This window comes from Megascapheus bottae, chromosome 6 (genome assembly GCF_031878675.1).
Source record: "Megascapheus bottae isolate mThoBot1 chromosome 6, mThoBot2.hap1, whole genome shotgun sequence".
NCBI lineage: Eukaryota > Metazoa > Chordata > Mammalia > Rodentia > Geomyidae > Megascapheus > Megascapheus bottae.
This window is the reverse complement of record NC_143514.1, coordinates 39255512-39281713: the sequence shown is the minus strand read 5'-3', so window position 1 is coordinate 39281713 and position 26202 is coordinate 39255512. Positions and strand designations below refer to the sequence as shown.

At 39.6% G+C, this 26202-nt stretch overlaps 1 protein-coding gene across 4 annotated transcripts; it reads right to left on the bottom strand.

The window, feature by feature from the left end:
* Positions 1-4290: 4290 nt before the first annotated feature.
* Serbp1 (SERPINE1 mRNA binding protein 1) lies at positions 4291-19918 on the bottom strand. Of its 4 annotated transcripts, none has more exons than XM_090334637.1 (8): positions 19489-19918; positions 15846-15996; positions 15234-15374; positions 15035-15124; positions 14231-14350; positions 11096-11273; positions 6448-6621; positions 4291-4896 (listed from the first exon to the last, which is right to left on the bottom strand). In XM_090334637.1, exons 1-8 carry the CDS (start codon positions 19799-19801, stop codon positions 4840-4842), a joined length of 1224 nt encoding a protein of 407 aa, XP_090190763.1. In that variant the 5' UTR covers positions 19802-19918; the 3' UTR covers positions 4291-4839. The 4 variants fall into 4 exon arrangements, with proteins under 4 accessions (XP_090190763.1, XP_090190764.1, XP_090190765.1 ...); XM_090334638.1 differs by having other exon boundaries at positions 15035-15106; XM_090334639.1 differs by having other exon boundaries at positions 14231-14305; positions 19489-19917.
* Between the last annotated feature and the right edge of the window lie 6284 nt (positions 19919-26202).

Below are 26202 nucleotides of genomic sequence, written 5' to 3'. Positions count from 1 at the left end.
TGGACCGTATTTTGGTCTTCACCTAGGTATAAGAAAACCAACACTCTGGAAGTCAGTATTTGTAGGTTCCAAGTTCTGGATGAAGAATGGCTGAGCTTCAGTTGCAATTTCAATTATATAGTACAAGCCAATAATTTAAAAAACTACAGATAAGCTAAATCCTACTTTCCCTCATTTGGCAACACATGGAAAGCCTATCAGCCCATAATTTTCCCCATTTCTTAGCAGGAATGTGATATAGAGGAAAGCCAGAAGCCATCATCTCATTATCAGTCAGGGACCAATAAGAGTTTAAGCTCATAAACCAGTCTATATTTATAGTATATATCTTCCTTCATGGTTCCAACTAATCACACTTGAGTTACCCAAATAAAGGAGGGGGAGGACCAATATACCTTTATAGCTCAAACAAGTGCCATGTCATTTTTCTCCCACTAGAGGACTCAGCTATTGAATATATAATTATCTACATTCTGTGTCATTTTTTGGGTACACGTCTAGAAGCTTGAATTACTGGCCTTAAGCCCCAGCTTCCTCTGGCACTCTACCTCTTGAGTCCTGTCAATTTCTGACTTAAGAGTTAAAGCTGACTCTTGTCTCCTGCTGGCTCCATATGAATCTCAGCCATTATGTTCTTTATACATTTCTCACTATATACCATGCTGGTTTCTCAAGATCTTCCTGTCTAACCTCCAAATTAAATGTGTATTCTGAACTCAAGTGCACATTAATTACAGACATATGGAAGGAAAACACCTTTTCTTGCCTATACACATTAAGTCTCATGGAAAAAATGTAATTCACAGAACAGAAAGCTTGGCATTAAGCAATTTGAGGTACCTCTCAACACCACATAACCTTGGCATTCAAATTACTTTTACAGCAGACTGACTTTGGAAAATATTTAAGCAGCAAGCTGTTCAAACTTTTTAAAAAGACATTAATTTTACTTTAAACCCCTTAAAACTATACAGGCCATTTGTAGTGCAGAAACATGTCAAAGGTCACAGGTTGACATCTGCTCATATCTTATAACATTTGATCTAAACGACAGGTTCCAGTGAATTTGATTCTGAAGCCTTGATGGTGGTGTTGAACGGAGCAGTTTTCTCAGGTGCTTTCCCTACATTCTTGAATGTATTCACTTAGCTTAATGTGAGGCCATACACCCCTTAAAATATCCATATCAACTTACCTATTAAGCTTTGTCATTTATAAAATGTCTACTGATTTCCTTCACCTAAGAGCTTTCTTAGACTTTTAAAGCTCAACAAGCAATATTTAGATGTTGCATGCAAATCCTTAGCATTTTTAGCAATTATGACTAGCAGTTAGAAAATATATTCTTCCTCAAACCCAAACCAGAAATATACCTCACAATATTTCACTTTCAACACAAAACTGAGTAAAAGAACTTCAACAATTCCATAGGCTGAAAAAGAATACTATGGTAATCAAGTATGAATCCCAACCATTTCGATATAAGTTGGAAATGTCTTAAAGCTTCAGTTTTTCAATTTACAAGGAAAATAAAAATTCAATGAAGGCCAGACGCTGGTAGCTCATGGGTATAATCCTAGTTACTCAAAAGGCTGAGGTCTGAGGATCATAGCAACCTGCCCAGGAAGAAGTCTGATAATCTTATCTCCAATTTACAAAAAAAAAAAAAAAAAAAAAGTGTAGCTCAAGAGGTAAAGCACTAGCCCTGTTCTGGCTACTTATGAGGCTGAGATCTGAGAATCTAAGTTCAAAGCTAGCCTGGGCAGTAAAGACTGTGAGGCTTATCTCCAATTAACCACTAGAAAACCGTAAGTGGCATTTGGCTCAAAGGGTAAGGCAGTAGCCTTGAGCTGAAGAGCTCAAGGAAAGCATCCATGACAAAAAAAACAAAAAAACAAAAAAACAAATTCAGGATCATTACTCAGGCTGAGTTCAAGCCCAAGAACAGATGTGAATGTATGCGTACATTGGGGTCCAGGAGTTCGGCCTAGTGGTAGAGTGCTTGCCTAGCATGCACAGACCCAGGTTCAGTGCCTTGGTACCATACACACAGAAAAAAGCTGGAAGTAGTGCTAAATAAAGCTCAAATGGTAGAGATATGGCCTTGAGAAAGTCCAAGGACAGTGCTCAGGCTCTGAGCTCAGGCCCAGGAATAGCAAAAAAAAAAAAAAAAAGCGATGCCAGTATCTTAGGAATCTGTATCCTACAAGGTAATCTCCCTAGAGCAGTGGTTGAGAATTTGAATTCTGCCAAGGGCAACACAAAACCAACACTGGCAAGATACCTTGGGAGCCAGTAAGCTGTCCCATTACATTCCAAATAATCATGGTTCATGCATTGGCCAATCACTGCTCCAGCTCTGGATGTTCACACCCAGTTTGTCACTAAAAAGCTTTTAATAACAGAAAATAGCTATTCAGCCCTTGTGCTTGAAATTCATTTTACCTAAATATCTTATCTACCTTTGTCATTACTATACTTATTTCTCCCAAGTGTGATATGACATCCTGCTTATTAAGTAGAAACCTATGATTTTTTTTAAATATTGAAAATGTTTAAAATGACCATAAAGAAACCTGATGTTCTAAAGGGGAGGGGAATAGGAGAAAGAATGGCAGGAATCACAATCAACAAGCATTGTGTTAGTATGTGCTAATTGATGCCAACTTAAAAAATCTATTTTGAAGAAGCCAAAACTGAGCATTGCCTTGGGGGTACACAGAGATCAGAAATCAGAAAACATGATAAATGGGTTCCTATTTGATTGCCTTTTATGACTTTTAAGAAGTGAGCATGAAAATAAATCTTTATTTTCAGTTATTACCCACCAATAAAGGTTCACAGTTTAGCTCTTGACACAAAGTGAACTAGGAGGCAAATTCACATCCATCAGATACAACTAATGGACCAACTATTTCAAGTTTAAACTACCTTCAAGCTTGCAACATACCAAATATTGCTGTGTGTTCTCTGGTGACAATAGCTGACAGCTAATACAACTTGTGTTTTAATTTGTAAAATATTCCTGGGGTTTATAAATGTTACATGTTCAGAAATAAAGTAGATACTTTAAAGATGAAACACACTGATTTAAGAATACATATGCTGCAATCTCAGAAGGGGTCAATAGCCCATATGGACTAAATTCATACTTGCCTCTGGATAGCAAGTATGTCTGCAGATTATAAAATTAGACAATAGCACCAGTGTAGAACATGCAGAACATCATAAAGTTCTAAAACACCAGCACACGTTTATCCATCATTAAAAACGATTACCCCCTTTCTAAAATGTCAAGACTATTATTAGTAGGTAACTAGATCGATAAATCTTATCAAATGAATAACTTGTACTGTACAATATTTTCTAGAAGGGCATGTGAAAACAAATCTACTAAACAGCAGACATGTTTATGATTTAAGTTCTTCAATATTTTAAAAACAGGACAGAGGTAGAAAATTACTGATAAAACTGAATTAACAGATGAGTTTAAACTTAAAATTCCTCCCTGTCAAATCAATAATGTGGCAGGATCTTTAAAATACCCTAAAAAACTGCTACTAATAATTCTATTTACGTATTTTTAAAATCAGTGGTATTGCTCCCATTCAAGGAATTAATTCATTACCTTACTTTCTAATGGAGGAAGAAGTAAAATACTTATCACCTCCAGTGGAACATTCACCTATAAACTTCAGGCCAAAAAATATAGGTTATAAGCACTAATGCTTTTTATTTTATGCATGGTGCTGCTGTTCCAACCATGTAAAGCTGCCTAATTTCCAAATACTATATCAAAGTACTCTATCTCACCACACTAACCAGTGCCCTTGAGTGTCCTCAGAAGTTATTGATTATGTATGTACCATTTTGATTTGGGGATCTTTAATACACCAATCATAGCAAGTGGTTAGACAGTTATTTTATGCAGTTTAAATGTTATCCATTAACCCAACTTATTCTACCCAATCTCTTTGGGGATGGGGAGAGATTTATACCCATAAAATGACTTCACTTGACACTTGTCTATCAAGAGTAAGTAGCTTAAACAACTTTCACTAATAAGGTATCTAAGTTTAACTTTTAGATGGGAAAGTCACACATTTTCAAGGTAAATGTAATTGTGTATCAGATATAATTCAAACCTAATGAATCATGCAGGAGCAAGGGTTAATAAACCAATGTGCTTTGAATTTGTTCAAGTACTGATATTTCTGTATATAAAGATTTAGCGTATATAACAGCTATGAGAAGTGAAAAGATTTCTCCCCCAAAATGATTAAAACTAAGTTAAAATACATAAAGTAGTTAGTATTCCACACAGCATAAAATTTAACAAATCAAAGTTTACATGTCCCAGTTGACTATGTGTGAAAATGCAAAGCAGGTATTAAAACTGATAATGTCCGATATTTATACCAGTCTGTATATTAGAACATCTAAATTCTTAATTAAAAAACACAAATGAAGTGAAAGCTTTAAACTGGTACACACTGTTCACACCTATATTTCAAGTTTGGAAATGCATATTTGCAAGCAGCAATACAAAAGTATTCATGAAGAATGCATAATCTCTGAAAATTATGAAAACATCCCTGCTACCAATACATTTCTAAATACAAAACTGACTACCATTTTTGTTACTTCTGTGTAGCGAGAGAAGTTCATTTTTAAAACAGATAAAATTCAGTCTTTAGGTGTGAATGGTATGAATGACAGTCTTTTTTTTGTTTTGTTTTGTTTTTTTAAATTTCTTAGTTGTTTGGGATCCTTAAGCATGCAAAAGCTTTTAGAACAGGATGGTCCACAAAGGAACCAGGGTTGTCTTATGGCATCCAGTTAAGCCAGAGCTGGGAAAGCCTCTGGGTCATCCACATCAGGAGCAGAAGCACTTGACTGAAATAAAGAAACAAAACAAAATTAACCACAATTCTCTAAAATTTAAAAATATATTATCAAACGTTCATACCTAACAAACAATTAATAGACTGGATTCATAAGGCAATCACAATTACTTTCAATGAATCTTTGTTCAATTTCTGTCAAGACTTAAAATCCCTACTGTAGCACAGACTGTCTCCTTTTCCTTTGTACCACTATAGTATCAGGGGGAAACTCCAGGGCATTTTTAAGGCAAGCTAGTTTTAACATTCTACCTTACAGTACAGGGTCTGGCTAGGTAGCCCAGGCTAGTTTCATACAAACTTGAGATCCTCCTACTAAGTGCCTACTGAGTATTGGAATAGGTGTTTATCATTACTTCTAGTTTATTTTCCTAATAAATCACATAAGGAGATTCACTGGATCTGTGGATTATTTAGTATTTGCAGTTGTCCATGTTAAGTACAAGTGGCACACAGGCTAAGAATCCACTTAACAAGAAACCACCTACGGCCGGGAGTTTGGCCTAGTGGTTAAAGTGCTTGCCTAGCATGCATGAAGACCCGGGTTCGATTCCTCGGTACCACATATAGAAAAAAAGCCAGAAGTGGTGCTGAGGCTCAAGTGGTAGAGTTCTAGCCTTGAGAAAGTCCAAGGACAGTGCTTAGGCCCTGAGCTCAAGCCCAGGACTGGCAAAAAAAAAAAAAAAAAAAAAGAAAGAAACCACCTAGCCACATACTCCATGTCAAAGTGGCCTTACAAACATATCAATGATTAGTGGAATGAACAGGCTGTGAAAATAATGACCAATTGCCAAAATAAAGAAAAAAGACTCAAAAAAAACAGGGCAAGCAGGAAGGGCCACTTGAGCCACAGCACCACTTCCAGCTATTCTATATATGCACCACCAAAGAATCACCATCAAGTCTTCATGCATGATAGGCAAGTACTCTACCATTAGGCCAAACTCCCTACCCGGGGCCATGAAATTCTTGCCCCAATAAACTACACAAGAAAAGCCAAAGTGGTACTGTTGCTCAAGTGGCAGATCAATATCCTTGAGCAATAGTTTGGGGATAATGCCTAGGCCCTGAGTTCAAGACCCAGGATGGGTACCAGTGGCTCACGCTTATAATCCTAGCTACTCAAGAGGCTAAAACCTCAGGATCACAGTTCAAAGCCAGCCCAGTCAGGAAAGTCCGTGACTCTTATCTCCAATTAACCACCAGGAAACTGGAAGCGGCGCTGTGGCCCAGTTTTAGGATGGCAGCCTTAAGCTGAAGAGCTCAGATAGTGCCCAGCCCCACAACTGACGGGGCTGAGAGTTTGGTCTAGTGAGTGCTTGAGTAGCATTCACAAAGACCCAGGTTTGATTCCTTGGTACCACATACACAGAAAAGCCAGAATTGGGGATCAGGTGGTAGAATGCTAGCCTTGAAAAACCTCAAGGACAGTGCCCAGGCCCTGAGTTCAAGTCCTGGGAGCGACCAAAAAAAAAAAAAAAAAAAAAGCTTCTAATGTTCTGAAAGAATTCAGCCAGTGATTTATTTAAAATTCTACAATTACCTTGTCAGTCCTACTGCCACGGTTTGGACGTCCACCACGTCCACGTCCACCTCGTCCTCCTCTGCCACCACGTCCTGGGCGGCCTAGATCACCAAAATTGATCTCCAGCTGAGATGTTATATCATTTGCTGGTTTCCGGAAATGATGGTCCATAACCGAATCTTCAGCATGAGCCTAAAAATGTTAAGTAAAGAATTAATACTGGGTAATACTAGAAAAGCAAAATTTTCTAAGTCATGAGCTTTCTCATAAGAAAAAAAAAAAAAAAAGACCAGCATACTTGACGTGAAATCTATCTCTAAAGATAAAAGTTAGCTTTGGGTTCAGCTACCAGCTACCATTAGCATTTCCTTAAATGTTTCTCTATCTCAGACTTCCCTGAATTCCAAGTGCTACCGACAGTCTTTAAAGTGGCTGGTCTCCACTCTAGATCTACTGAACAGTAATCTTTGGCAGTGAAATGTGTGAAACTGCACCTAAGCTATCCACTAGCAATAATATAACTCTTTAAGAAGTAGGACCTGGGAATATATCATATACAGATATATACAGTTGTCCATTCATATACATGGTAGGCAACTTTAAATATGAAATCTGAAGTTTTGCAAGGCGTGATGGCTCATGCCTGTAATCCTAGCTACACAGGAGGCGAGATCTGAGGATTGCAGTTCAAAGCCAGCTAGAGCACTGAAGACCATGAGACTACTTTCTCCAATTGACCACTCAAAAACCAGAAGTGGCACAGTGGCTCAAGGTGTTAGCCTTGAGCTGAAGAGTTCAGGGACAGAGCCGAGGCCCCAGAGTTCAAGCCCCACCAGCAACAACAAACAAAAAAGAAATCCAGGGGCCGGGAGTTTGGCCTAGTGGTAGAGTGCTTGCCTAGCATGCATGAAGACCCAGGTTCGATTCCTTGGTACCACATACTTAGAAAAAGCTGGAAGTGGTGCGGAGGCTCAAGTGGTAGAGCTCTAGCCTTGAGAAAAATCCAAGGACAGTGCTCAGGCCCTGAGCTTAAGCCTAGGACTGGCAAAAAAAAAAAAAATCCAAAGTTTAGATTTCAAATTGTTCAATCAACCTATGAAGCTCAAAATCTGATTTGAAAAACTATGAACACATAAAACCACACCTTAAACATACCTAAATATCTTTCTTTTGATAACAAGAATTGAACTGAAGGACTTATTGTTAGACAGGAATTTTTATCACTCTTCTGGCCCTTTTTCTTTTTTTGCATTTTATTTGAAATATGATGTCACTTTCATGCTTGGGTTAAGATCCTCCATTCCTAGTCATGCTTCCCCGCCATGTTACTCATAAACTTTTATGCGTAAACTGGTCAGACCACAATCCCAATTCATATCTAGGTTTAAGCAATCACTTGTAGGCAAAAAAACTTTGTTGGAAATAAAATATTTGTGAAATCCATATATTCTGTATGTGTAAGCTATGACTGAGATATTAAGTAATATAACTAGAAAGCAAAACATGTAAATAAGCTTTTTTGTTTAAAAACAGAATCAGCCCAACTATCCAACCTGTGCTTAATGTAGATGAATACATGCATCATCATTTTGTTTACTATCAACTTTCTTGAATTTCTGGAATGGTGTTTTTTCTGCTGGATGCAAATTTTGCTTATGCTAATTTTCCTTTCTCTAACTACATGCACAATCCTTTCTGAATGGAAAAGTACTAAGTGCTTTCAACTTAAAGGAAATTAAAAACAAAAACCCTCTAAAAATTACAAATTAATTCTATATACTGTATTGAATTTACATGTCTTCTATCTCAAATCATTTATACCAGTTCATTGATTATTACAACATTTTAGATGCAAAAAAACAACAACAACAAAAAAAACAAAACCAAAACCAAAAAGCCTTACAGGGTTTGCTATTGGTTGTGGGGCTTGAACTCTGGGCCTAACTAAGCACTACCTCTGAGACCTTCAGCTCAAGGCTGCTAACACTCTACCACTTGAGCCACTTCCAGTTTCCTGGTGGTTAACTGGAGATAAGAATCTGGCAGACTTCAAAAACCACAAGGAGAGGTTATCAATGTATGAGAAGCAATGCATCTACTATCTGCAATTGTAACCTCTCTACACATTACCCCAACAACAACAACAACAGCAAAGAATCTCGTAGACTTTCGAGCCTGGGCTGGCTTTGAACACCGATCCTCTTATCTCAGCCTCCTGAGTAGTTAGAATTACAGGTGTGAGCCACCAGTGCCCAGCCCAGAGGATTTTGACTACAGTTAAAGAGATTGAAGATGAATACTGGTGGCCCATATCTGTAATCCTAGCTACTTGGGAGACTGAGAGCTGAGGACTGTGGTTCAAAATGAGCTGGAACGAACAAAAGCAAGGGACTTATCTACTATTAACAAACAAAAGCCAAAGGGGGAGCTATGGCTCAAGTGTTAGCCTTGAGCAAAGCAGCTCAAGGACAGTGCCCAAGCCCTATAAGCCCTACTAGTACATGCACACAGATGGAGGGAAAGAGGAAGTTTGTACACAGATGGAGGGAAAGAGAAAGTTTGTACATTTACATTTCTAAGTAAATAGTTACTTTAGTGCAACAGTTTTCTAAGTGTCTTGAATAGGAATTTTGAAGAAGGAATACAAGCTCTGATTAAGCTGTAACATAGTAGGTATCTCATTTCACAATTCCTAATCATTTTTTCTCAACCTCCTTTGTCACAAAGACAAGTTATCTGTACTACATACAGCATACTTGAATACCTAAACATTCAAATGGTGAAAGCATACATAGCAGTAACTTGTTTTAACTATCCACTTCACAAGGGCATAAAAGGTTTTTAGTGATTTAATAACACAAAAGTCCACCAGGCACTGGTGGCTCATGCTTATAATCTTAGCTACTTAGAAGGCTTAGATCTGAGGATCTTGGTTCAAAGCCAACCTGGGCAAAATAATCACCAGAAAACTCAAGTGATACTGTACTCAACCTGGAACACTAGCATTGAGCTGAAGTGCTCAGGGACAGTGCCTGGGCCCAGAGTTAAGTCCCAAGACCAAAATCAACAACAACAAAAACAGCAAACAAAAAAGGTCCTGGTTTCAAAATTCATCATAAGTAGGTTTCACACTTTGTAACTTGCAAAACATGTAGTTGCATACTTCCTTTGCATGATATGGTGGTCCTCATTAACTGCAGAGGGTAAATTCCACCACCACTCATCGGGTACTTGAGACCAGTTTGTACTATATATGCACTGTTTTTTTTACACCTAGGATACTAGTTGCTTAGTAGTATATACTAAGGCACGTAGTATATACAATGCAGAGTGACACTGGACAAAAAGGTAACTCACATCCAGAAGGACTGGACAGTGTTGAGATGCCACAACTATCAGAATGGTATACATGACTGGGAATGGCCTAGTGATAGAATGCTTTTCTAGCCTACATGAAGCCCTGGGTTCACTTCCTCAGAACCACATAAACAAAAAGTTGGAAAAGGTGCTATGGCTCAAGTGGAAGAACGTTACCCTTGAAAAAAATTGCTCAGGAAAGTGCCCAGAACCCAAGTTCAAGCACATAATCCTAGCTATTCAGGATACTGAGAACTGAAGATCACAATTTAATGCCAGCCTGGGTAGCAAAGTACAAGACTGGTATCTCCAATTCACCAGGAAGAAGCTGAAGTGGATATGTTGATCAAGAGGTAAAAAAATAATCACAAGTGAAAAACCCGAATGAAAGCTTGAGGCCCTGAGTTCAAGCACCAGTATTGGCACCAAAGACAAAACAAATCGAATTCTAATGGAACAAAATAGTCTGTTCTGTAAGACAATTAAGACATATTTTCATTTGTTATCTTGATGGATTTGTTAAAAACAAATATTCTCCAAAAAGTCTCCTCTAACTTCAAACAAACCACTTCTCTGCTTCGTAATATTCACCCAGTGTCTCATAGCTATCTTTGCTTACTAAACTAAATCACTTTTAAGATCTTACCGAGTAGGGTGTAAAGGTGTTCAGTGGTAGAACACATGCACGCCAAATGCCCTAAGTTCAATCCTCAGCATCAAAAACAAATAGAATATTATTCAATCTTTCTATTTTGTCTATGTAACATTTAACTTTACCTTGGCAAATAGGGTTTATACTCTATATTTCTGCTGTAGTCAATTTATGATCTAAGTACGTATCTCAAAAGGTCAAAAGAAGCTGATAGAGAAAAGGAATTTAGAAGAAAAAAATGGCTTAACACCTCATACTTAACAAACCTTAATCAGAGGTAGCATTGTGACCTTTTTCTAAAAACATGCCCCAAGGCTTATAAAGGCTACAGACTTAAGACACCAACATGCATTTCTCAAATGTTTTCACTAATTTTCATGCTTCTTAAATGAAGGAAATCTTATGTAAGTTACTCATTTTAGTCTTATTTACCAAGTCCTAACTATTTTATACAATATAGACATAATCTTCAAAGGTATTAACTAAAAGAAAGCCTAATATTTTAGGTTGAACTACAGGAAAATGCCAACATTTCAACCTAAGAATCATTTTATGACAAGTAAAATTCCAAAAATAGGTTCAATTTTTATCTGACCCCACAATCTATATGGAAACATTTTTTCAATACAATTATTCATGTAAAATCTAAAATTTTACCTCTTCACTCTTTGATTTATGAAGAACGAATCCTTTCTTCCACTGCCCATCAGCACCTTCGTTTGGTTTCCTAATATTAAATTCCACTTTTGCCCGGTCTTTATTTTGAATAGCCTTCCACTCATCCAAAGTCATCTCTTTTGGACCCTCTTCCTTAACTTCTTCAACCTCATTCTCCCTGCAAAAAAGATGTTCCAATTTTATGTCTGAGAGATAAGTAGCTATTGTAATTTATTAAGATTTTAATCTTATGATTATAAAAAATCTAGCTAGAATGATTGCTAAGTCCTAATTATTTATGTAATCCAATATTAACATGTAAACACGGTAGACAACAGGTCATTTTGTTGTTGTTATTCTTGTTGCTGGTCATGGGCTTCAACTCTGTCAGGGTCCTGTCCCTGAGCTCTTCAGCTCAAGGCTAGTGCTCTACCTCTTGAACCACAGCACCACTTCCAGTTTTCTGGTGGTTAACTGGAGACAAGAGTCTGACAGCCTTCCGTGCCCGGGGTTGGCTTTGAACTGTGATCCTTAGATCTCAGCCCCCCAAATAGCTAGGATCACAAGCGCTGAGCCACCAGCATACAACTGAGATCAGATTTTTCTTCTGATCGGTGTACATAGTCTAGGAATATACAATTTACTTACTTAAATTCTTACATGATCATTTATCAATAATAAAACAATCTTGAACTGACCTTAACCTTTTAGTATACATTTCTTTGAAACCAAACCTTAACTACTTTTGTCATTGGCCTGAGCTTGAACTCCGGGTCTCAATTCTTGTCTTGGCTACCAAAAGATCCACACCACCACTCTGTAGCATTCTGGTTAAGTGGAGGTGGACTACTGCAGGCGTTTCTGCCCAGGCAAGCTTTAAACTGTGACATTCCACATTTTAGCCTCATGAGCCGGCAAAAGGCACTGACACAAACCACTTCCAATGCTCTTATGTAATTAATATCCTTGGCCTATATTCTCCTGAAGGACATTTTTTAACTTTCCAAAACCCCAATATATAACTCATAGCATACATGAAGCAATAATTTAGTAAGGACACATGGCAAAGCTACCAGGTTTCATATTATGCAATAAAAAAAATGGATCCCTTTTCACTTTAGCACCAGCACTTAATGCAAAATAAACCCAAAGCCAAGTTTCTACAAATCTTAAAATCTGTATAACCTAACCTTTAAGCCAACTTGTAGAAACAGAAGACTGTTTCACTAGTCATTTCTCCAAACTGGTTTCAACACAATACCAAATTAGTTATTTCTAAATATAATTCTTATAGAAATACAAGCCTAGGAATGCACTAATCTAATCTCAGTATTGTCAATAAACAAGTCATTCCCCATTTTGGGAAGCCCTCTTTCCAAGGACAGCAAATTGAGCTAACCTTACTTATATTTTCAAGAATCTTCGAAGCTGCCCTTTACTACTTGACAAATCCCATCTTAAAACTTCCAAAAGCAAGTTTACATTAAGTCAGAGAGTCTTAGGTACTCTTGTCAGCTTACTAGGGACTGACACATGGGCTATGTATCAATTGACACATCTAAGATTAGAATTTAGCATAACTTTGAACACAATGAGTTATGACACCCACCTGTAAGGACTTATGTAAGGTCTAAATAATAAACCACATAGAAGCTCTAGAAGCTTCAGAATTAAGTTTTATTTGTATTACCACATACAAGATATAATAGTGTGTGTATGTATATTGCCAGTCCTGGGCTTGAGCTCAGGGCCTGAGCACTGTCCTTGGGTTTTCCCAAGGCTAGAGGCTCTACCACTTGAGCCTCGACATCATTTCTGGCTTTTTTCTAAGTATGTGGTACCGAGGAATCGAACCCAGGCCTTGATGTATACTAGGCAAGCACTCTACCAGTAGGCCAAACTCTTGGCTTAAAAGAATATTCTGTAGACCTATGATCCCCAAATTTATTTATTCCTGCATATTTAGCCAGAGATATTTATCTAATATTCTATCAACGTTAGCATTTACTTCTGGTAAACAGAATTTTTTTTCGTTGAAAAAGACTCAAACACAGGTTTTCTAATAAACAACTGTTTTCAGCACTCTGGGGTTACTTAATCCTGCACAGCGTTCATGTAAATCACCACTACAATTTCATTGTTTACAACACAAAATTAAGACTCTACACTTTCATGTATATATATATATTATATATATATCACCCCAAGTACAAAATATCACCCTGTATTTTGATGTGCTCTCTCCAAGAATAAACCAGTTTTTGTTATGCCAGCAAGTCAAGGAATTTAATAATCCCTCTCTACTAGTGTTGTACCCTATCTAAGAGCAATTCTTCCCAGAAAAAAAAAAATTTAGAAAGAGAATCCCTTTGATTAATTTACAGATGGTCCAGTTGAGAATAGTAACTATTCAAAATGTAAAAGACATTAACCCATGGAATATAAAAATTCTTACTAGCCATATTTATAGTCAGTTGATTTTTGCAAAGATTATCAAGAATACACACTGAAGAAAGGACTGTTTTTTCAATATATATATTTCTAGGAAAAGTGGATGAATTTAGCACTGGACTGAGAAGACCACTAGTATTAGTATTGCTACAACTTTTTCAAAAATCAGGATTCTTACAGAATGCATAGAACTGTTACTATTCTCCATCCTTGGCTTTCAATGGTTAATTTTGTGATTTGTGTTAGTAAGTTTTACTAAAACAGTGCATGTTTTAACTTTCTAGGATGCATAAGAGTAGTAAAATAACTAATCAAACAGAAATAATACGCCAGGAAATTCTAGAACTCAATAAACTTAAGCAAGTGGATTCAAGACATTCTGGGATACATATACAACACGTCCCCATCATTAAGTAATAGTACTGAATACTGGTAAAAAACCAAACACACTGGTCGGGAGTTTGGCCTAGTGGTAGAGTGCTTGCCTAGCATGCACAAAGAAGATCCAGGTTCGATTCCTCGGTACCCACATACATAGAAAGAAGGCGGAAGTGGTGCCTGTAGCTCAAGTGGTAGAGCTCAAGGACAGTGCTCAGGCCCTGAGCTCAAGCCCAGGACTGGCAAAAAAACAAACAAACAAACAAAAAACACTTCAGTGTTTGAACCCTCACATAAACCACTTACTTATTTTCAGTGTCTGCCACTGGGTGTTCTTCACCTTCAGGTGTTTCCTCAGTCACATTTGTTTGATCCAAGTCACTGCAATTATAAGATATTTGTTTCTGAATGTATTTGGGGGACTCTCTAAGGAAAGAAAGAAAAGAAAGGCATCTAGGTCCATTTATATGTAACCAAAGAGTTCTTCATACAAAAACAGAAATTTTTATATTCTTAAACATTCCCACTGAATTACCCCCTAGAAGTCCTCTAAGGTAAACTAAACGTAAGAGTTTTAAAATAAAGCTTTACTGACTTAAAAATGAGAAGGGCTAAAATTTAAGCAACTATATAGCAGGCACAATTGAATGAGAATACCCAAATGTCAAGTGTAGAGCTTCAGGAAAAGGTACATTAATATCACATATACTTAAGAATAAAATAACCTGGGCCAGGAATTTGGCCTAGTGGTAGAGTGCTTGCCTAGCAAGCACAAAGACCCAGTTCAATTCCTTGGTATCACATACATAGAAAAAAAGCCAGGAGTGGTGCTGTGGCTCAAGCAGTAGAGCTCCAGCCTTGAGAAAGTCCAAGGACAGTGCTCAGGCCCTGAGCCCAAGCTCCAGGACTCGCACAAAACAAAACACAAGAATAGAATAACTGGTCATGATATAAACAAAACCTATCTCTTAAGACATTATTTTACAATAACTTTGATAAAATATTCATTCCTGACTCAGAAACAAAATTTAAGAGAAGTATCAGTAAGCCTCTAAAAAATTCTAAGTTCAATTTTATTGAAATAATTAACTTAAAATTCAGAATACCAACGTTAATTCATCTTTGACAGTTCCCCAGTTGTGAGATCCGCTACCTCCACGCTTGTCCTCATGCTTCAGACCACTGTAATGTGAAAAAGAACTAACAAAACTGAGTTAACATAATACTCTTTAGTTCTAGAAATTCAAATTCTGTTTATTAAATAAGTGTAATAATATCTAAGAAATGAAATAATCAACATAAGACTTACGATCTATCACTTCCACTATGCCTATCAAATTCACGTTTGCCACGAGAATCAAATCCATCTCCTCGGCCCATACCACGTCCACGACCTCCTCGTCCCCTTCCAAGACCACCACGGCCTCGGATAGGTCGGTCAATAATTGGTCTACAATACAAATAGACAATTACACCTCCAGAGCCTCCAGAAAAAGGAATGCTACTCATTCAAAAGCTTGCAAATGTAGAATGTTTACTGACTCATAACTCAACAACTAAATACATGCTTTAGAAAATTCACGTCTATTTCCAAATACAAAGGAAACCAGAATCTAGAAAGACCTCTGAAACAAATTTAGCCTTCTTTAAAACATTGTTGCTAGTGCAAAATATTGTTGCTAGTGTAAATACAACCAATTATTGGTCTGCAATAAATCACTATTTTCCTTTTAACCCATCATTTGGAGAGCAAAAGCGATCAGTAACCAAGCTTGTATTACAAGAGATTTAAGTTCCAACACGTTTATTCAGAATCTAAGTACACAAACAGTCAGCTACAGTGTGAATGGCAATTTTGCCCTATTTATAGCTTCATGTTAAGATGTAACTGCAAAGTAATAAAACATGAAGAAATACTTACTTATCAACTGAAAATTCGCCTCCTTCACCCTTTTCTTCAAGTGGCTTTTCAAATCTTCTTTCACGAGGTGGTCGCCTTTCTGGTCTTCTATCAATTATTTTCCCTTCACCCTGAAGTTGTTGATCAGGTCTTCTTCCAACTCGCCTTATTCCTAATAATAAACAACCAGTGCAACAAGTCATTTCTGCAATTTAACTTTAGGTACAATTAATGTGTATAACAAAGGACGTTAGAGAAACTCCTCAGTATTGAAGATCTTGTTTTAGTTTTCTCTCTTGTTCGCCAAGTTATCTCTCACAGTCTACAATCATTCTGAAGTCATTTGGGTAACCCTTACTCCTCTCAGGGATTTTTTTTAAAAGATGTCACATGCAGTTTCTAATGAATAACAGCTAAAAAAGTGAACATGTGTACTATATTATATGTATTCCAGGAAGAAATGGAATACTTGTAATTCCTTAAAAGTACAAATGTGAAAGAAAAAGTTTCAAACAGGATTTCTGAGTTATAGAGACCCTGTCTATTTAACCAGAAAATAAGTACATAAAGTACATGCCCTCCCACACTTTCCCCTCCAGTCTTGGGGCTTGAACTTAGAGCCTGGGCACTGTCCCTGAGCTTCTTTTGCTCAAGGCTCTACCAAAGGAGCTACAGCACCAGTTCCAGACTTTTCTGCTTATGTGACCCTAAGGAATGGAACCCAGGGCTTCATGCATGCTGGGCAAGCACTCTACCACCAAGCTACATTCCCAGTCCTCCCACAATTTTTCAAAAAATGCTGTTATGTGAAGATGGAGGCATGCCTTAATGGTAGAGTGGCAGGCAATGAGCAAAAGTATTAGATACCAAATTCTTGTGTGTGTGGGGGGAGGGGGGTTGCAACTTACATAATCACTAGGAAGTAATTCAACTATTAAAATAGTCTCTTTAAACAGACACAGAAAGACTCAGTCCATAAGTAAAATTTAGTAAGAGAGCTGTGGACACAGCTCAGTGGCATGTTTGCATGCACAAGACCCTGGGTTTAAATACCAGCACAAGAATAAAAGAAAATTGTGGCATTAACATGTAATAACTAAAGCATTACTGACGGTCCTTTTATGATTTTCCTCCAAAGTAACTGGAATGAATCAATGAGCCCCCCCACAAAAGGAACCAATATTAATTACTCGTAGTTTTAAAGATAGTTTGTTAGATATATGACTAGTACTTCAAGTATGCTGTAATTCCCAAATCTTACAATATTTCACTATTTCTAAGAAAGTGGATCACTATCGTGACACACCCAACTGTTCTTCAACCATGCACAATTATGTACTTCTTTAATAAAATTTTACAGTTCATTCTCTGCAAACAAAAAATACAGATCTTAACCCAAAGCATTTAAATAAATAAATTTCATAAGAGGCATATGGTATTAGGGAGAAGCTATGTAACCAGTCCTCATAATAATATCCAAGCCAAACACACCCAATGAACAATGGCTTGCTTCCCCGCCCAATATACAACATTAGGCCTACAGTATCTAAAAATCTTGAAACTCAGCATGGGACTGGGGATATAGTTCAGCAGTCAAGTACTCACCTACCATATAATCTGTTGAGTTCCATCATTAGAACCACAGGAAAAACCTCATAATGAAAAGTGACTAAATTTTTAAGCTTATTTTGAGGTACTTACACTTGACATTTTTATGCACTCAGTGACATTCTAAACCAACTGACTAGCAACAAGCTATAATACAAAATTCATGTGAGACAAATACCAAACATCTAGGGCCCTGTGACAGGGCCCTATTACCAAAGACACAGCACAGAATAAAGCAACTTTGTTTACAGGTCTGTCACCCAATTCACCCACTAACAGGCAATAAAATCCCAAAATGGTTATTTTTCCATTCAAGTGGGCCCTTTTTTTCAACTTCACGTTAAAAAGTGTTTTGAGGGTGGGGGGGATAGTTGAGAACTGCTGCATGCCTAACACTGGTTTCAATAGCTAACACGTTGGGGGGTAGGGAGGTGTAGGGAAGTCTCTAAAATACTAAGGAACACAATATTATGTAAATGACAAACTTTAATCCTTATATCAAGTTATATCAATCTATAAATTATTTCCCTACATTTACAACAGCAGATCTCTTCAGAGATGGACTTCATAACCAAAACTGGGACACGGAAACCATGTTTCAGGTTTTAAACACTAAAAGTGAACATGTCTACCTAGTACTTTAGATTTTTAAGATCCAACTCATTCATGTTTTTTTTCTAATTAGTGTGATCAAAGAGTTAAGTTTAAGCAGTTTAAATGATTACATCAAGTGCGCTCCTTCAAACACAGAAATTAAACGCTTTATTCACAATTGTGTGGTATCGGTTGACTACTTTATATCCTTAATGTTGTATAAATTCTTCCCAATGCTCCAATGTTTCCCCTCCAAATATATTTTATTCAAGAATTTGTGTTTAATTCATCATTTAGATCCAAGGTTTTTGTATTCCAAGCCTCAGTTAAGTTCTTTTTTTAAAAAAATTCCCTACACCAAGGCCTAACACAAGCTATCGAGAAACAAGTCCCTCCATGAGCACGTGGTAGTATAGGCTAACTTCAACTTTCAATGTATAATGAATGGCACTCTCAAACATTCAGAGCCTAGGTCTTAGGTCCCACATCTACTTGCTACAGATTATTCATGCTTTCTTATTCCAATTGTTCAGTTCCTTTTCATCCACAACTAACCAGTAACAAGCAAGAATGCAAAAATGAAACTTGCACTAGCAAAGTCCTGACCACGCGTCACGCACATGTAGAGGGCAAGCTGGGGACTATACCCGCTCTGCTGCGGGGACACTGACACCCTGGGCCCTCGTTTCACCCACGAGGACCAGGCCAGACCAGCGTGAACGCAGGAAACCGAGAGAAAGGATGGGCCACGAGACGACTCTGTAATGTCACCAATCTTCAACTTGGAAACTCCCGCTTCACCAAAGAGAGCCAAATCCCTTCCTTCTCAACAGTTTTAATCCACTTCAGCAAGCTAAAACAAGGTTCCAGGAGTCAGGGGACTTAGGAGTGGGGACAACAAAGCACACGTGGTGCTCCAGACAACATCTATTCCGATCACACCTGACAACCTCAGGTGTAGTCAACTCCGAACCCCAGTTTTTCTACTTTAGGGCGCCCCGCGCCGTCGTGGGAGCAAGATGGCAGAGCTAGAAGCCCCAAGCAAACAAGAGCACTCCTCCCGGCACCACGCCGAGGGAAGAGCTCTCTGACCGGGAAGAAGCCGTGGCCACTGAGACTCCTCCTAGGAACCAAAGGCTGCAGGAAGAGCCCGCCCGCCCGCCCGCGCGGGGAATCGGCGGGAAGGCTCCGGCCCGCAAGACCCGGCTCCTCGCCCAGGATCAGGCGGGAACGGCGTGGCTCCCCGAGTCCTGCAGGCGGCGGCGTGAACTTGGGGCCGGCCACCACGCTGCCAGCACGTTCGCGGGACCTGGCTTTTGTCGCGTGGGGGAAACGTGCGGAGAGGAGGGCCGGGTCTCTCCGAGCGGTCTTCGGGACTGGTCTTACAAGCGAGTGGCGGCTGGGGTCCCCCGGCTCCTTCCCTCCATCCCCCGATGCTCCCTGCCTGCCTCCCCGGCTTTACCTTCTTTCTTAAGCGCCACGGGCGGCTGCGTCTCCTCCTTCTTGTCAGCCACGCCGACATTGGGGGGCAGCGGGTTCTTGCGGTCTTTCTGGGACTCTTTCCGCAGCTGTTTGCCCGCCGCGTTGGAGTTGGTCTGGGCCGCGGCCTGAGCAGCGCTCTTGGCCCCAGGGCCCCCAACGCCGCCCCCGCCGGCTTCTTTTTTCTTGTTCTCTGCTGCCTTCAGCACCTCGAAGGGGTCCGATTCGTCGTCAAATAACTGGTCGAATCGGTTGGTGACCACACAGCCAAAGCCTTCCTGTAGGTGCCCAGGCATGATGGTGGCTCGGCGGCGCGTTCCTCCACGGATTGCAGCGGGCCGCGCGAGCCAACAGCGCCTGCTTCAGCTCTTCCCACAAGATGGCCGGGCTGAGAGAGGGGGACCGTCTTCTCTTCCGGCGCCAGGCACACATCCGGGAGCGGCCAGTGCCGCGCTGCACCACGGGATGTGTAGGCCGCAGTCGTCTGTACTGAGGCCACTGGTCGAGACGGAACTACAATTCCCAGCGCCCACCGAGAGAACACTCTTCGCGCGCGCCCGAGAGGCGGGATCTTAGGGAGCGATTGAAGCGTGCGAGCCGAAGCGGGGGCCGGAGGGGGGGGGAAGAGGCGGGGGGGGGGGGGGGGATGGTTAAAGCCTGATGGTGGGCGGAGTCCTGCCACCTGCTCTTGTCACCCTGAAACTCGCTAGGTCTTGACGGTGAACACCGGAAAACGTGACGGCAGCTTTGGCTTATGAAAGTATTGTGTGTCTTCGGTTTCACTCAGCCGGCCCTGTCAGACCGGGGCTAACTTTCTCCACCTCTTGGGGGAGAGTCAAGGTGACTCGGAAACCTCACGAGTGGAGACAAACTTCCGGGGGTGGGAGCTGTGAGGCGCCGCACCGGCCTCCGGTAGGCTGCGTCGGCTCGGCGCGCTGGCCGGAGCCGGAGGCGGGAAGAGCGGCCGCCCTGCACCACGAGTCGCGGGGCTTCAGTTTGGGAGGCGGAGTGCGTGGTGTCTTCTCCCGGGGACCGGGCACTGGGGGAGCGGGACAAATCAGTCTGCCAAATGGAGCCATCCCTGCCGAACACCAGACTCTGGGCAGGTCTCCAGAACGTTTTCTAGACTCCCTCCAACTAATTGGCCACCCGTCCCTGACCACCCGGCGCTTAGGTGGCTGGTGGTGTGCGTGAAATGCGCGGAGAAATAATTATGTGTGCGGCCTCGAAGGAGGGAAGACCTAAGAAATGATTTAGTTGAGAATGTGAGTCCCGTTGAGGCAATACGGTGTCGACGAATGTTTAAGCACATTTGATGTGTCTTAATTTTAAAACCTCTCTGCCTCGGCAGAAAAAATGTGTGTCTCTTGAGTGGTAGATACTACTCTCCGCAGGTGATGGAACCATTTCGGAGACGAAATCACTTACCAGGTTTACACCCTCTGAAGATGCTCCAGCCTGGCATGAACAGGGCCTCTAATCCAGACACTGCCCAGATGGAAATCGGACAATTGTTTACTTTCCAGTAGCTAACAAGTGTAAACATTATTGGTAGTCTGTTAGGGTTTGCACCAGCAATGCTGAGCAAATTTCTAATGAAAGTAGAAGACACATTGCAAGCATGAAGGAGCAAAGTCTTCCAAATTTCTTTCTGAGTCCTTTCCCACTCCTCAAATTCTCTGTTGCCTCTCCACATTCACCCCCCGCCCCTCATCCTCCCTTCTGGAGGATCTCATTCTTGTGCCTCTTACCAAGAGACTGGGTTTTTCACGATTCTTTTCCCGTGTTTTGAAATTAGCTCTGAGCAATAGAAAATGTTATTCTGAGCAAAAAAATGGTCATTTGAAATACCATGCTGAAAACTTTTGGGGCAATTAATACAGGAAAGTAAAACAGGCTTTGTTGGGGGAGCCAGGGACATGGAAAGGGGCTGGGTCAAAACGGGAGTGAATGAGAATGAATATGAACCAAATAGTTTGTATGCATGAAAAGAGAACATTGAAATTGAGATCTGCGGATATGAGAGAGTTAACATTGATGTAGATTGTATACTTATATGAAAAGGTCCCCATGTATGCTAATAGAAAAAATAGTTCAGGTACAGTTTACAAGATCATACTTAAATTATTCCTATTCACCAAATAAGGGTTATTAGTATCTGCAGTTCTAAGCTGTGTGCTCCTCTTCCTAACTCTTTCAGACCACTAGCACTAAAACAATATTGATAGTTAAGCCAGGTGCTAACTGCACTGTATGCATGATCTCACATGATCCTCACATCAACTCTATCATAAAGAAGTTACTGCTGTTTCAAGGTGAAAAAAAATGAAGCAAAAAAATTGTGAAGTGTACTCATCCACACTATAGTAGAGGGAGTGGAGAGATCTTGTCTGTAGCAAGTTTTTCTCATCCATCACAGAGCATTGGTTTTCACAAACAGATCTTCACAATCATTACTGTAATTAAAAAAAAAAAATTGTTGGGGCCGGGCGTTTGGCCTAGAGGTAGAGTGCTTGCTTAGCATGCACAAAGATCTGGGTTCGATTCCTCAGTACCACATACATAGAAAAAGCTGGAAGTGGTGCTGTGGCTCAAGTGGTAGAACTCTAGCCTTGAGAAAGCCTAAGGACAGTGCTCAGGCCCTGAGTTCAAGCCCCACAACTGGCAAAAAAAAAAAAAAAAGTGTGGCTAGGCATGGTGGCTCATACCTGTGATCCTAGCTACTCAGGAAACTAAGATCTGAGGAAGGAGGTTTAAAGCCAGCCCAGACTCTAAAATCCATGAGACTCTTATCTCCAGTTAACCACCAGAAAACCGGAATTCGCCCTGTGGCTCAATGGGTAGGGCTGCCTTGAGCTGAAGAGCTCAGGAACAGTGCCCAGTCCCAGAGTTCTAGTCCCACACAACAACAACAAAAAGTGAAGATAAGCTGGGATTTTGCTGACTAGGACTTTATAAGATTAAATTTAGCTTCTCAGAGAATTTATCCATTGAGATAACTGGAATGTTAGAAGTAAACATATGAGGAACAGGAAAGAATACTGTAAGAACTTTCGAATTCCTTTTTTTGTGTGTCTGAAATTCTGAAATCCAGAAAAATATTCAAAGCCCTTGTGTGGGGCATAGAGTTTGAACTCGGGGCCTGAGCACTGCCTTTGAAGCTTTTTTGCTCAAGGCTTCTGCTCTACCACTAAGCCACAGCTCCACTTCTGGCTTTTTTGGTGGCTAGTTGAATGTAAGAATCTCACAGACTCCTGCTCAGGTTAGCTTCAAACTGTCATCTTCAGATCTCAGCCATCTCAGTAGCTAGGAGTGAGCCACCCACACCTGCTCAAAATGCATTTTTAAGGTATGTAAGTAAAGCTACACATGGTAAGCCTTTTACATGTTATTAATTATTGAGGTATTATTGTATGTAGCTATTCTTACTAATGTTTTCTTTATTCTAAGAAATCAAAATAGTGTTTAGGGCAGAAGAAGTGGCTAAGTGGTAATTACTTAATATATATATCAGACCTTGGTTTAAAACCAGAGTCATACAACACAAGCAGTACACAAAGACACACAACATACAATGTTTTTTTAGTGAAACCGGGGATTGAATTCAGGTATTGAACACTGTACTACTGAGCCACACACCCTAGTCCAAATATAGTGTTTAAAATATTAACAACTTCCTACTATATTCAATAGGAAAATATTGATAGAAAAATCCTCAAGGGAGGAAGTCCTAGCAGACTTAAAAAATAAATAAAAATGGTTCAGCTTCTAGTGAGTGCAGACCTTCTATGCCTCAGATTGGAATGCTAAGGATAGTATTGCAGGTTGGGGTTCTTGCTAAAGTTAGAATATCAAAGCTAAATATAGAAATACTGCATGCTGTTTTGCTATCTCAAGTTTACTTTGAAGCCTGAGCCTCTTGGTTTTAAACCTCTATTTTTTCCTATTCTAGGCTCTCTTGAAACAAAAAGAAAAAACCCTAAAAATAGTAATAAAAGTTATTTTCCTCTGTGTAACATTTTTATAATAACAATTTTAAAGTATTCCATTGATATAATTCAGATATACAAATCAACTACTTAATGAATACTATTCAGTAGTTTTTAATATATTCACAAACTTTTGCAACCATCAGTTATCTGATTTTAGAATGCTTTTTATCATCCAAAAAAATAAATCTATATCCATTAACAGTCACTCTTTTTTTCTCCCTCCACAGCCCTAAGCAACCACTAATGTACTTTCTTTTTCATGCATTTGCCTATTCTGCAAGTTTCAAATAAATAGAATCACACAATATGTGATTTTTTTTTATTCCTGGTTTCTTTCAGATGTCATGATGTTCTCAAGGTTCACGCATTTTGTAGCATGAGTCAATACTTCATTGCTTCTTATGTTTCATTGCTTGAATAGATTACATCTTATTTATTTATTTAGCCAGTCCTGGGGCTTGAACTCAGGGTTTGAGCTCTGCCCTTGCGCTTTCTCAAGTTGAGGACTCTACCACTTGAGCCACAGCACCACTTCTGGCTTTTTCTATATGTGGTACCAAGGAATCTAACCCAGTCTTCGTGCATGCTAGGTAAGCACTCTACTCTAGGCCCTAGATTACTTTAATTTATACAGTCATCAGTTGATGGCTATTTTCATGTCTTAACTGTTAGAAATAATGATATGAATATTGGTTTATAAATGTATGTATCTATGTTCAATTCCTTCAGAGACATAGCACTAGATAAATAGACAGATAGACAGGGAGAGGGGGAACAGGGGAAGAAGATAGAGGAGAATTACTGGATTACATGTTAACTATGTTTAACTTTTTTATTTTCCTGGTTTGGGAGCAAGAAAACAAAGCCTAGGTACTGTCCTTCCCCCCCCCCCCCCCAAAGCTAGCATTCTATCACTTGAGCCACAGCTCCATTTCTGGCCTTTTTTTGGCACTTTATTGGAGATAAGAATCTCTTGGACTAGCTGAGAGCAGTGGCTTATGCCTGAAATCCTAGCTACTCAGGAGGCTGAGATCTGAAGATCAAGATTCAAAGCCAGTCCTGGCACCAAAGGACCTGAGACTCTTATCTCCAACTAACCTCTAGAAAATGGGAAGTGGGGCTTGGTGCAAGGGTAGGGTGGTAGCCTTGAGCTGAAGAGCTCAGGGACAGCACCTAGGCGGAGTCCCATGACTCACCAAAAAAAAAAACAAACCAATCTCTTGGACTTTCTTGACTGGAATGGCTTCAAATCCCAATCCTCATTCAGATCTCAGCCTTTTGAGTGCTAGGGGTGGCCCCCAGCATCTAGCTTCTAATCAAGATTTTGTCTAACCCAAATTCACAAAGATTTATCTCTGTGTTTTGTTCGAAACTTTTTATATCACAAGGATTAATAGCACAGGCCTATAATCCCACCAGGAGGAAGTAGGATGCAGGATGATCAAGGCTATATAAACTCTCTCTCTCTCTCTCTCTCTCTCTCTCTCTCTCTCTCTCTCTCTCTCTCTCTCTCTCTCTCTCTCATATATTTTTTTTTCAGTGTCACTTTCTCAAAGAGCCAGTGGCTGAGGACATAGTTCAGTGATATGGTGCTTGCCTAGCACAGAGAAAGCCCTGTCTTTGATCCATATCACAGAAGCAAAAACAGCAACAAGAAAAAAAAAACCCAACATTCTTATAATTTAAGATTTTATAATTGGGATTATATTCTATATTAAATTAATTTTTGTGTTCCATATACTCTAACTTAATTTTAGACTGTTGTATCCAGAATAACAACTTTAGAGAAGGATTATTATTATTACTCATTATATTCTATACAATAATCTGGCCACTATGATGGATGTTAAGATTTTTCTTTTGTTTTGTTTTTGCTTGGTCATGGGACTTGAACTCAGGACCTGGAGACTGTCCTTGAGCTCTTTTTGTTCAAGGCTAGTTCTCTACCATTTTGAGACACAGCATCACTTCCAGCTGGTAGTTCATTGGAGAGGATCAAGGTTCAAAGCCAGCCCAGGCACAAAAGGATCTGGGACTCTTATCTGCAATTAATCTCTAGAAAATGGGAAGTGGAGCTGTGGCTCAAGGTGTAAGGTGATAGCTTTGAGCAGAAGAGCTCAGGAACAACACCCAGCCCCAGAGGTAGGGTGGTAGCCTTGAGCTGAAGAGCTCAGGGACAGCACCCTGACCCAGAGTTCAAGCCCCATGATTCACAAAAAAAGAAAAGAAAAAAGCAAGGGAATCAAATCAAGCAAAAAAGCATTAAATAAGCAGTTTGCACCTTCTAAGATTAGTAAAAACACCAAAACAAAACTCTTTTCTTGCCTCTAGTGAAAAGATTGTAAAGACTTTGGGGTTGGAGAAGTTGAGCTGGAAGAGAGACCATGTGTAAACCAAGGTACTTCAGTCCTTACGTGCTTCACATTATTTCTATTTTTCTTTTTTCAAAAAAAAGAACTTTTAAATGATAAGAAAATCTAAACTGAGAAATCATGTTGTAACCCAAATGTTCATTTATTCTAAAAGAGACCAGATTAATGACTTCTTAAAGTGCAAATCTGAGATCTTAAGTAATGGAAATGTAAAGACAAATCTACTTCTTCCAACACGAGCTGAAACATTGCTTTCTTTTTTTGTTGTTTTTAACTATTTAAGGTTGAGTTTACTCTCTATACTCTTGGCTTCTGTTAAATGAATTAGAAACA

What these genes read in the sequence shown, in the direction of transcription:
- Serbp1 (XM_090334637.1), bottom strand. Translation starts at nt 19,801, where the DNA reads ATGCCTGGGCACCTACAGGAAGGCTTTGGCTGTGTGGTCACCAACCGA. An exon ending in GGCGAATTTTCAGTTGATAA is followed by an intron (nt 15,375 to 15,845) that starts GTAAGTATTTCT and finishes TTTGTATTGTAG; the next exon opens with ACCAATTATTGACCGACCTA. An exon ending in GTGGCAGTAGGACTGACAAG is followed by an intron (nt 4,897 to 6,447) that starts GTAATTGTAGAA and finishes TCTTTATTTCAG; the next exon opens with TCAAGTGCTTCTGCTCCTGA.